This window comes from Symphalangus syndactylus, chromosome 15 (assembly GCF_028878055.3).
Source record: "Symphalangus syndactylus isolate Jambi chromosome 15, NHGRI_mSymSyn1-v2.1_pri, whole genome shotgun sequence".
NCBI classification, from domain to species: domain Eukaryota; kingdom Metazoa; phylum Chordata; class Mammalia; order Primates; family Hylobatidae; genus Symphalangus; species Symphalangus syndactylus.
Window position 1 is genome coordinate 80,678,405 of NC_072437.2, and position 12,920 is coordinate 80,691,324.

Genomic DNA, 12,920 nt, shown 5'->3' on the forward strand with positions numbered 1-12,920 from the left:
TCTTCATCACAGCCACCTTCATCACCACAGCCAACATTACCATCACAGCCACCATTTCCACCCCAGTCACCATCTTCATCACAGCCACCTTCATCACCACAGCCAACATTACCATCACAGCCACCATTTCCACCCCAGTCACCAACTTCATCACAGCCACCTTCATCACCACAGCCAACATTACCATCACAGCCACCATTTCTACCCCAGTCACCATCTTCATCACAGCCACCTTTAACACCACAGCCAACATTACCATCACAGCCACCATTTCCACCCCAGTCACCATCTTCATCACAGCCACCTTCATCACCACAGCCACCTTTAACACCAGCCTCACCATGGCCATCACCACAACCACAGCCACTAGCCCCAACATGGCCACCTTCACCAAAGTCACCATCTTTGCCACAGCTGCCTCCATCACCACAACCAACATTAGCATCAGAGTCACCATCCCCACCACAGCCACCTTCACCACCACAGCCACCAACACAACCACAGCCACCATCCTCACCATAGCTGCCTTCATTACCACAGCCACTACAGCCATTTTCACTACCATAGCCATCATTCTCACCATAGCCAGCAACACAACTGAGGTTACCATCCCCCTCACAGATGCCTTCATCACCACAGTTGACATTACCATCCGTCACCATCCTCTCACTACAGTCACTGTCACTACCACAGTCACCACAGCTACCTTTACCACCATAGCTAACAAGGCCACCACAGCCAGCACCCCCACCACGGCCATCTTCACCACCATAGTTACCTTCACAAGCACAGTCACCTTCTCCACCACAGCTACCTTCATCACCACCCCCACCATAGTCACCAAAACAACCACAGCTACCATCCTCACCACAATCACCCTCACCTCCAGAGCCAATATCACTACGGCAGTCACCATTACCACCATGGCAACTATCACCTCCACAGTCCCTTCATCTCCAGAGCCACCATCACCACTACCCCTAACATTATTATGATCTTGATTTTGACATATAACATCAGACTTAATTATATGTGAGTTTTGGGGAGGAACTGAGTGAAAGCTTTTCTCTCTCTCTAAAAAAAACGTACTTACTAAGCAACTAAATAGTTTAAACAAGATTGCAGAAGACATGCTGAACTTACCCAAGGGGTCAGATGTAATCACTATGTTTAATTTCAGAAATACTTTCATTTATTCCTTAATAGATATTCCAAAGTCTGACCCTTACCCAACATCTGACAAAACTAACTGGGGTTACTTTGTATTTTAGGAAAGTAGTAATGTTATATTTCTTCATCTTCCATAAAATTAGTCTAAGTGGGTGAGATTTTAACAATGCACACACAGAAAATCACACATATGTTCTACTTTGAGCATAAAGAAAAAAATGCTTGTCACTTAATTTCTAAAATGCTTTTGATCACAATCATCCTACTTTTCCCATTTTTTTTTTTTCCTGATCTTCCCTTGCTAAAAGTTGTCAAGACAGTGGACCAGGCCTGCACCTTACTAATGTCAAGCTAAGAGTGTGAGAGAGCCACTGCTCCACATGGGACACTGGCTTGCTGGCCTAAGACAGCTGGTCTTCAGACTAGATTCAACACTGTTCAAAAGCATCAGCTTAAAGTATTTAGGAAGGAGCCTTTTGACATAATCATCATTAGTCATACGCACTTTTGTGATGAGCAGTTTTTAATGGTATCCTGCTATTATCCAAATATTTATTAGTCCTGTCAATATGATTTACACAAGGCTTCAAAAAGAATTCTGATTTTTAAGCAGATTATTAAAAAATTATGACATGTTGACCTATCCTCATGAATGAAAAATACTGCAAATTTATGTGTAAATAAAACCATAATGAGATATCACTATAAATTTACTACAGTGGTGAAAAAAGACAAACTGACCATGCCAGTGCTGCCTGATGAGGATGCAGAACCGGAGTTTGCAGACAATCCCGAGGGAATGCATGATGGTACAGACGCTTGGGGAAAGAGTTTGGCAGTTTCTCTGAAAGTAAAACACACTTGCCATATGACCGAACAATCATATTCCTAGGATTTACTCAAGTAAAATGAAAAATTATGTCTACACAAAAAGCCTGTAAGTGAATGTTTATAGCAGATTTATTCCTATTTGTCCCAAACTGGAAACTATCCATCCACTAACTATTGACTAGACAAACAAACTACAGCTCTTTCTTATGGTGGAATGCTACTCAGCATCAGAAGGAATGAATGCCTGATACGTACAGCAACATGGATCAGTCTTAGATTCATTATGCTAAAGAAAGAAGCCCAACTCAACAGGTTGCACACTGTTCAATTCCCCTTATATGATATTCTGGAAAAAGAAAAACTATAAGGGTAGAAAACAGAGCAGTGGTTGCTGGGAGTGGGGCTGACTCAAAAGGGGCAAGAGGGAGTGAGTGCTGGAACTGATTTATATATTGATTGTGGTAGTGGTGGTGATGTGAACTGTATGCATTTGTCAAGCTTCATAGAACGTATGTCTAAAAGAATATATTTCATTGTATGTAAATTTTACCTCAATAAACCTAACGAAAGAATTCAGTGTGGTAACCTGAAGAAAAAGAAGAGTTTAAAATATGCATAGTCTTTACTTGTACACCTAAAGGTACAAATGAAAGTCAAAAGCCTCACTATCCCTGTGGCAGAGACAGGTTAACTTCACTGCCAGTTGATGATAAGGTAAAGACTACTGTGTTACCACGGATACAAGCTCTTATTCTCTTTTGTATGAAACCTTTCATATTATTAAATTGTGACTCACATGGTGCAGGGGTAAACTCGGAAACATCCAGACAAAGTCACCAAGAGTTTTTCCATGTTAGGAACCCTCCCTGCCCATAGTGTTTTCTTCATGAACACAAAGTCACCCAAGAGTTTTTCCATGTTAGGGACCCTCCCTGCCCATAGTGTTTTCTTCATGAACACACGCAAAACTGTGTGACGTCAGTGAACATACCCTTAAGGGGTTAAAGAAAGAAAGGTTAGAAACTTTTTGGCTAAATTGAAGGCGATTCCAAAAGCCGTCTGCTAGTCCTAAGGTCATTAAGGCTCTTTCTTTTTTTGTTGTTTGTTACAGAAATAATTTCCCAAACATAGACTGTGGAAATGGTGACGTACGGGAGGCTGACCCCTCCTCTCTCTGTCATCTTTCATGTGAAACCATGATTTTCTGATTTATAAAGTGGATAGTGTGGAGATTGAAGGTAGGTTTTAAAGTCAGGCTAATTCTTTGTGGTGGGATTCAAATTAGCAAATTGTGGTAATTCATTCATACAAGGTAGGTCATGATAGAAACAAGACTTTAAAAAGCACCTATATTTTAAAACTCTGTTAAAGATGTTCTGCCGCAGAGATAGCCATACATCTGCCTAACAACCAGTAAACATTAACATTACAGCAGCCACCGGGGACCCAGTGCTTTCCATAGGTTAAGGAGGCACCGCACTCACCTCTCAGGCCTTGGCTCTCCCGCTCCCTGTCTTGCTCTTCATGATCCAGGATTCCACACAGCCCAGAGCTCCCACAGGCGCCATGCTAGGCTTGCCTCCAGGTCTTTGTCTATTCATTCCCTCATTTGACACAGATATTTTGACTGTCTACTATGTGTCTGTTATGGATTGAATTGTGCCCTGCCCCCCAGCCCCGAATCCAAATGTTGAAGTCCTAGCCCCTACTACCACAGAATGTGACCTTATCTGGAAATAAGTCTTTGCAGATATAAGTAATTAAGATGAGGTCATCCTAGAGCAGAGTGGGCCCCTAATCCTATATGAACAGTGTATTTATAAAAAGCAGAAATTTGGACACACACACACATGGAGAATGACAAGGGATGATGAAGGCAGAGAGCAGGGTGATGTGTCCACAAGTCAAGGAAGGCCAAAGATTGCCAGCCAACCTCCAGAAGCTGGGAGACAGGCAGGAGTCAGACTCTTCCTCGCAGCCTCAGAAGGAACCAACCCTGCTTTTGGACCCTAGATCTTAGACTTGTAGCCTTCAGAACTGTGAGACAATACATTTCTGTCTCAACTACATTTTTAGCTATATAAAGTACATTTCCTACTGACAAGGAGATTCTGAAAAGATATGAGAAGCTCCATTAACTGCATCCCTTGTTCAGGAGGATGGCTCAGGTGGTGATTTGAAACACTGCTCCTTTGTGGACCAGGCACGTGGCTCCTCAGTGCTTCTACAACCCTGACTGAGCAGCTCACCCTTGCCTCCTCTGACTTCTTTTAGGTTTGAATTTGCAATAACCTAAAAGACTTTATATACTTTTAAAGCAACTGGGATAATCTTTTCTAGAGGGAGAAAGGGAGAGTTGTGTAAAGTGTGACATAGTGGCTTTTGGGCTAGTTCTGGCATCATGGTCTTTGGGGAAATCGACGGCCTCTCATCTTGGCGAGGGCCCCGACAAACACCCAATGTTGGGGCATATGGACAACCCCAGAAGTCTCACACAGCAGCTGTTACATCGGTTTTCAAGAACAGAGACCTGAGCAATAACCGTAATGACATTTTCCTGGCTGGCTCTGACCTCTGAATCTCACTGATTAGTCTAACACACACTGTGAACATCAACCAGTTAGGACTCTAAGCCAAGACTCAAAAATTGCTTTAAAATGGCAGGAGATGTTTAAGACATAATTTGTATGAGTTGGTCATTAACTTGCTCACTTCCCAATCTGTGATTCTTTTTTATACTCTCCCTCTCAATTGTTTTTCACTGTTAGGTTGATGTTTCTGTAGTAGTTACCTCTAATCACTAAGATACTTCTGTAGGCAATCCATCCATACTCTGGATGTTACAGAGCAGTCAATATGGATGGGGGAATTAAAAAAAATTGACTCTATATATTTTAACTTTCCATCATTCTACTTACATTTCCCTCGTTTAAATAAAAACAATCTTTTTTTTTTTCAGAAAATATTGATTGGATTTGTATATTCAGAGGGGTAATTTAAAAATACCCATGATGATAATTTATGCTTTATTATTCTAAGGTAACTCAAAGGCCCAAACACCTTAAGAATATCAGGTACCAATTGATGTTTTCAGATACAAATCTGACTGTGAATCTTTGACTCTATTCCCTCACTGCCAACAGTCAGATTTTCCCCTCCCGTCAACATTTTATTTCCCACAGTACCTGTTCCTTTTCCCGACTCCAAAGCCCTCAACTTTCATTTCTTTTCTAACAATTGCCATAAATACACATCTTTAAATTCAGTATGCCAGGATGAAGTCTGGCACTCTTCAACAAAAACACAGCTATTGCCCTGTTTCTAAAGTTATCTATCCCCCAAAACTCTGATGCTTCATCTATTCCATCAACAAACATTTCTTAAACACGTAACGTGCTCATAGAACCTGACTAGATCCTAAGTGTAATACAGAAAAAGTGGAAACAATATAATTTACATTTACACTAACCTTGAAGACAGACAAACTGCTTTTGTAAAATCAGTTGTCGTGCTTTGAAGTTAAAAGTTCTAAGATTACAAAATGCTTGTATCATGCAGGGATCTGCTAGGTGTTTGCCATGGGGCTATATTTCACATACAGCCTTTCAATCTCCTAAATCCAAATCATTTTCCTTTATTTCCTACCTCCAGGGTGACTTCTTCAACATATTTTATTGGCTTGGCTTTTCTACAGATTCTACCCTTCCACAAACCAGTCATTAGCACTTTTCTGTCCTAGGAACTTAGCTTTTTGGTTGTCATTTCTTCTCCTTCACCCTTTCCAGCACACAGCTGCCTTTCCATTTTCATTTAATACACATATCACTTTCTCTCAAAAAAAACATCTGGGCTGGGTACCTGCTGCATGCCTTGCATGGTTTGCTGCAGGAACTGCAGTTGCTGGTCCTTGGTGAGGTTTTCTTCTGTTCGGAAAAGCTGTTCTTTTTCTTGTTTCAGCAGCTCCACCTCATTCCTGTAGGCATCCAGCTGCCAGCGGAGACTGTCATTCTCCTCTTTGAGAGCGTAGGCCTGGGCAGCCAGGGCTGAAGGACAAACAGAACGAGTTCAGGTGAGCTACCTTCTTGCTTAGCTTGAGGAGGCCTTCTGTGGGAAAGGGAGTCTGTCACTCAAGTTCTTAATGCTTGTACCAGCTCAGAAATAAAAGCAAAATGCCATACCGTGGGGCTCTATTTTGTAGTCGGTATGCATCACTTCTCTCGGAACTTTTATCTATTCTGTTTGTCCTGTCTTACATATGAATTTTTCTTATGGGCACGGGATTAATTCCTCCCAAATTCTTGTCCCTTGACCTCAATGCTAGACACCCTCACAGACATTGGTATGTGGTGCTAGGTGGTGACAACATTCAGAATTCCAGGCAACAATCATATCTACTAAATATTGTCTTCCCCTTTTCTACGGGACTGCTTAGCTCCTTGGAGGTCTGCTTTCTTTCAAATAATCAGCAGCTCTACAGGTTGAGACACGCGGCAGCATCCCAGGGGAGAGAGGAATTTATATGCACACCATTCCTTCCGGCTCTACTGCTGGCACAAACTGCACAGATTGTTTTCCTCCAACTCCTATCAGAATGGAAGCTAGTTCCATCTGTTTCACCAACAGATTAAAACTCTTTTCCTCTACAAGGCTGAGTGGTTACTCTAATACCTCTCCCTGAAATCCCAAATTCTCCACATTTAGATTCAGACTTCATTCATATGTCTATCTTATCAAGAAACCAAGACAGTTAACTCGGGGTCTCACACATCTCAAGGCTTCAGAAATAGCCAAAACTGAAAAAGAAAACAAATGGTACTAAACAAAGATTGAGGGTAGGGAAATCCCTTTCCCTAGTTTCTACCTTATTGCTTAGGGGTCTCTCCGAAAATCAACACAGCCTGCTGAGCACTCATAAAGTACTGGATCAAGAGCTTTGTATGAACTCACTCACTTCATACCCCCACTGAGCCTGTGATGACGGTGCTGGTCTTATCCCCATCTTTACAAACGAGAAAAATATGGCACAGAGAAGTTATGTAACTCATCCAATCCCACAAAGTAAGTAGCAGAAAGCCTTCACACCCAGGCTGCAGGCTCCAGAGTCTCTGCTCTCGATTACCATTGGTCCATGTGTTTAGTTCTTACCAGGCTGTCCAAAACCAGTCTCACATTCCCCCACCAACTCTCCCACCAGTCTCCCTTTAATCTTCCCCCTCACAGAAAAGCCATTCCCCACTTGTGTAAGCAACAGAAAAGTGAAAGAAAATTTGAAACGCTTGTTACCAGAAACTTCAAACATGTAACTTCCAGTAGATAAGGGCACGATGTGGAGCCCACTGCACACCAGGGCGTCAGTGCATGCGCGTTTCCAGCCCCTTTTCCCCATGTCAGAGGACCAAATCGAGGTCACCTCCTGAGTGTTCTACCTGCACATTACAGTTCCATGGTGATAAAGCTTTACCGAGGTGCTCTGAGACCATAGTGAATTCTCTCCTCAAATATCAAACGTCAAATTATGTTAATAATAGTTTTATAGTTGAGTGTTTTACAGTACTCCATCTTGCAAAACGATAATCTCTGTGTAGTACACACTGAACTACTAATCAAACAGAACATGCAATTACCCAGAAATTTCCCTACCTCAAGCCAGTAGGGATCAATTACTTAACATGCATTTACTTCATATTTACCTATGCTCAGGTCTGTGTGGGCATCTCAGACCACAAAAAGAGGAGAGAGAATACATCTCTTCTCTCAAAGAGCTTAATCTGGTAGAAACTGACACATTTAAAAAGAAACTATTGCTTTCAAAGGAAGAAAGGATAGTGTGATGTCTGGAATACAGCAGGCACTCAATAAATGTTGGCTGAATGAATAAATGAATAAATAAATGAGTCGAGATGCATGACAAAAAAAATGCATCCTATAGGAGTTTGGAGAAGAGAAATAAAAATTCAGACTGAAGGAATAAAAGAGGGCTTTGGAAGATGAAAACCCCAAGAACTTGGGAAGGATGTCTCTCAGTCAGGAGCCAGAGCATAAGCAAAAGCCCAGATATGAAAATCAAAGGTAGAACGCTTGGGGCAAGAAGGAGAGAAACTTGACCAAAAGCCAAGTGTTTGCCTGGAAGCAGTGAGAGAAAGGGGATCCACGTCAGGTGATGGGAGAAGACTGGGAAAGTTAGGTTCAATGGAGCGGCCAATTGAGAACCACTGACAGTGCTGGGGTAGTGAAAGGACATGATGAAATTGGAATTTAGGAACATTAGTTTGGCAGTGGTGCATGGAATGAACTGGAGGCTGAAGAGAATGAATAAAGGAGATTTTATTTGGTGTATGTGTGTGCAAAACCAAGGAGCAGCCACTTTTACAGTTTTCAGAGACTTACTCATAAAATCAGAAATTATCCAGCACGTACCCTGCAGCATGAGCCAGTGCTTTTTAACATTGTGCAGCCCAGCTTCGGATCTTGTCCACACCCTGAGATACCACCTCCTAACAGCTCCGTTTACCAGGCCATAAGGAAATGGTTATGAGGAATCATTTGTGAGAGGGATGTTGTAATAGGGCAAAATCACAGAAAATGCAAATGATGAAAAAAGTGTTGGCACTACATAGGCACATTACTACATTTAGTAGCATTCAAAGACACTTAAGTCATTTCCTTAGGAAGCTCTATTTGGCCCTTTTTCAATTCAGAGTGGCATTTTTATTATCATAACTGATAGCAGGTGTTTGTGAAGAAATCGATTAGTATGCAGGGATGGAAATTACATTTTCCAAATGAATTGCATAGTCTGCAAGATATGCTGAAATCTGTAGAGCAAAATGCAAGCAGCTATAAAGCATGCGCCAGCAGCATTATTTAAATAAATTATCTGAACATAAACACATATAGCAAAGTGTACCATCCATTATTTTAGGGGGATCGCTTACAAACCTATGGAATGGTACCGCTGAGAGTTCTTATTCTTGGCCAAGCCAAGTGACTACAGTGCCTGCCAAGCAGGATATAATATTGTTTGCATTCCCGGAATAGGAATGTGATATCATCACATTAAAAAAAACCCACAACAGCTGTAATTCCCCCCACCAAAAAAAAAAAAAATCAATACCATAGCAAATTCCATCAACATTTTTATAATTGGGGCACATAACTGATTTACATTCCTGATTAAATGATTTCAAGCTTGATTTTTACAAAAAAAAATTTTGTTACTCATGTGGCAGCAAGTAGTTATCTTCTAAAGGGTGAGAAATTGTATATTGACTCCACTTAGCTTCAGGCCACCTGTTTGTAAACATCACTCAGTGTCATACTGCAGCCCTGAATCTATTCCTCAGACCAGGCTGCCTGGAAGAGGCTATATTATGCTTCTTGTGCCAGAGCTGTAACAGAAAAAAAATCCTAATAATTTCTGACTTAATATAATTTCTCAGTATATTAAAAATTCAGAAATTGGAAAGGGCAACTCTTTTTATTTCTCTCTCTTCTCTTCAGTTCTTTCTGGAATACTGTACTAAATTAAAGAGTTTTGAAAAAATGTGTCATCAAGCTTCCATGATAAAATTTACCTTATGAGACTGCACAGTGAATCCACTATCCAAATAAGCATAAGGATTAAAAAAAAAAAAGTACAGTGTGCATCTTTCGGTAGGAATTCCTAAGGAGTGCACCGAGTGCCAACAAGTGGAATATCTAAGAGACGCCGCATATGGATTACCAATTTCTGATAATAAAAAAAGAATAGAATTAGACACCTTAAATGTCAACCAGACTGAATATGATTAAATCTTTTGTTGGTGATTTTAAAGGCACTGCTGAATCTAGTGGTACCTCTGGATTACCATCAATTAATTCACCAACCACCCATTTATGTATTTATTATGAAAACATGGTGAGGAGCTGTAGCATTCACAAGAAGTTTAAGGCCAGCACAGTCATCCATTTCTACTTACTCAGCACTTTAGAAAAATTCTGAATACTGGAATTTTCTGATTGGATCAAAAATGAAATAACAAAATTGGAAAAATTTTGCTAGGCAAGATTGTTATATTTCAAAACTTAGCACTAGACTAAAAAACGACCAAAGTGACACTAGTGTATGAAAATCAATCAAAGATTGAACTGCACTGCTGGAGAAAAGGCTTAAAGGTATCGCAGCATCTTGTTATATTCTTTACTAGATTCTATATAAACCATTATTCTTTATACTAATTATGGTCAAAGTGACCTCCTCTTCTGTCTCCTGTCTTACTGTGTTTCCATGGGAACAGATAATGCCATGCTTAACTTCTTTAATAATCTGGAGAAAGCCTTGAAATCTGTTTTACCAGCCTGAGCCAGGCTCAGAAAAATAATTAGCAATATATGAAAAATGTAAGTTGTTTTGGGTTATGTCCCAGTAAGCTGACAATCTGTTAATATCTTTTTCATGCTCAGGCAAGATGTAACTAAATAATAAAACATTTTAACATATTGTTTCTAACAATATCTGTGTTTCTCCAGAACTCTTAGTCTTTGTGTGTTTGGGGAACTCTGTGTTTAACATTCCCCCTCCACTTTGCCAGATGTCCTCCTGAAATGCTGGAAGGACACTGCTGAACTGTAGATTTCCTTCCCACATGCAAAGAAAGTCTTTCTCAAGAATTTCATTGGCTGCTACCCAGGAAGGCAGTTGTACCAATAGCCCCTGAACACAGGAGGGCGGAGGCAGGCTGGCCTGGCAAATGTCACCACAATATCTGTGTGCCTTCAACGGCTGCCTCCTCAGCCACGATCCTGCCTCCTGCTTCCCTGTGAAAGGGAGCTGTAGTTATGGCCCAGTGACAGGGACTCTCTCCAGCTCCTATCTGCTTCTCTGCATTCTGAATCTTCTTGTGAGGTGCCTTGAGGTCTTTAGATGCTATTCTGTGGCACAGACATTATCACGCTGTGTACTCAAACTCATGCTTCTCTTTGTATACAGCAGTGTTGCTCCTGAGAGGTGACTGCCCTAGAGGGTGCCATGTGAGCAGTTCTCATCAATGGAGCGTTAGGGGGAGTGAGGATGCCTTCTGCACAGTCCCTCATTCTCTGCCTGATGCTGGAATGAGCTTGGGTCTCTGAGTCACCACATGGAGGAAAGGTGCCCACAGGCCCAGAATATCTGCCTTGGACTGTTGTGTGCCCAAAAAGTAACACTTTTTTTTTTGGTTAGGCCATCTTTATATAGCAGCTGGTGTTACTCTAACCCAGTGTTCTCCAAACATTGGCCTGCATTACAAGCTCCTGGCGGGCATATTAAAACACACTTTTCTGGGCCCTACCCTCAGAGTTTCCAGTTCAGTTTGTCTGGGAGGAAGCCCAAGAATTAGCATTCTTCCAAGTCCCCAGGTGGTGCTGATGCTGCTGGAGACCACACTCTGAGAGCCACTGCTCAAACCGCCGCTCATTCTATCCCGATTCCTAAACTGGGGCTGTGGTTGGCTTGTTTGGAGAAATGCTTCTGAAAGAACCACATGCTTGGCTTGTCATTCCGGTTTTATTCCTTGATCTCCTTTTGTATGAGCCCCGACTCCATGTTCTGCACCTGGGAAGGCAGCCCTGTTGCATCCCCGTGCCCAGGTCCCGTGAGCTCAGCTTGCCCCTTGCCCTGGCTATCTCCTATGGAAGATTTGGGCAAAAGGCACAGTCACTATTCTGTTTTCTTCAAATAACAGTAGCAGTAATGGGAATAGCAACAGTAGTAGTGACAGCTAATGATTTTTATGTGCCAGGCACTGAGGTAAGCATATTCTTTACACAGTATCCTTTCACCCTCATGAAAACATGATACAGTCAATACGATTATTATTTCTATTTTCCAGATGATGGAAGTGAGTTTCTGGGAGACAGAGGTTGCTGGTTGGAGGTAAACAGTGTGGCTCTAGGACTATATTCCTCCATGTAATGCCACCCGGGTAGCTTAGCTCCATGTAACTGCCGCCCATCCCAGAGAAAGGAGTAAACCAGGGACCCTACTGTAGTGGCTAGTTTGCTCCTAACAGCAGTAAAACATTCAATTTCTGGCTCTATCTGGGGAGTGTTCTGCTGGAGAGAGACTGCTACAAAAGCAGAGAGGATGATCTTGTTTTAAAATAAACATGCAGGTATTTTCTGCAGGACAAACTTGGGGATGATTTATGGAGAAGTTAAACTCACCCTTCAGGAAATCTTGAGGCCTGGCTGGAACCACTTAGGGATCCTACTTTCTGCCCCGTGTCCCTCTCCTCTCAAACGGCCACACTGATACCCACTAATCCCAGAGCCCAAGAGCCTGAGTTGCTAATAATGCTTTATTGAGAGAGTTTTGTCCATAGACCCATGCTGATCTCAGGATTCCCAAAGATCCAGTATGAGACTATTCACCCCATCCAGCTGAACTCACCTATGTTTGATTTTTAAAGTGTCTGTGCCTTCAGTTAGAATAAAGGTTACAGAAACTCCTCTGCTGTTATGCTGACCTCCCATGAACTCTGTCCCCTGAGTCTACTTTGCTTGGGCTAATGAAGGCCAAAGACAAGGACCAGTACCATGTCAGAAGATCAATAGAGGCTCAGGGTCCATCATCATTGGTGGCCTCATTCTCAATGGCTGCTGTTGCCATCAGTGCCTCCCAGTGGCCAGGCATAGAGCTGCAAAGTATCCTAGGATGACATCTGCCAACAGCCTGTCTCCTGCTGGAGAGCCTCTTATGGTACCAACAAAGTACAATTGATCTGCTTTTCAATAACACCTGTATCACCACTGAAGCAGCAATCTTTCTCAAATTGCTCACGGAAATTTCTTCTGCTACATTTTTGCGGGATTATTATTATTACAACTTAGCACTGACATAACATTTCACATGTGCAGTGTGTATTCGAATCTGCACATTAGCTATTATTAGGGAAAGCTAA

The 12,920-nt window shown here is 41.9% G+C and overlaps 1 protein-coding gene across 12 annotated transcripts in view; it reads right to left on the reverse strand.

The window, feature by feature from the left end:
- The window catches only part of ENOX1 (ecto-NOX disulfide-thiol exchanger 1), a 597,973-nt gene that overhangs the window by 78,229 nt on the left and 506,824 nt on the right, over positions 1-12,920 (reverse strand). For all 12 annotated transcript variants that reach the window (XM_055244863.2, XM_055244859.2, XM_055244860.2 and 9 more), the window contains one exon: positions 5,860-6,044. In XM_055244863.2, the coding sequence (XP_055100838.1) occupies positions 5,860-6,044 (185 nt within the window). The remainder of the gene's footprint in view (positions 1-5,859; positions 6,045-12,920) is intronic.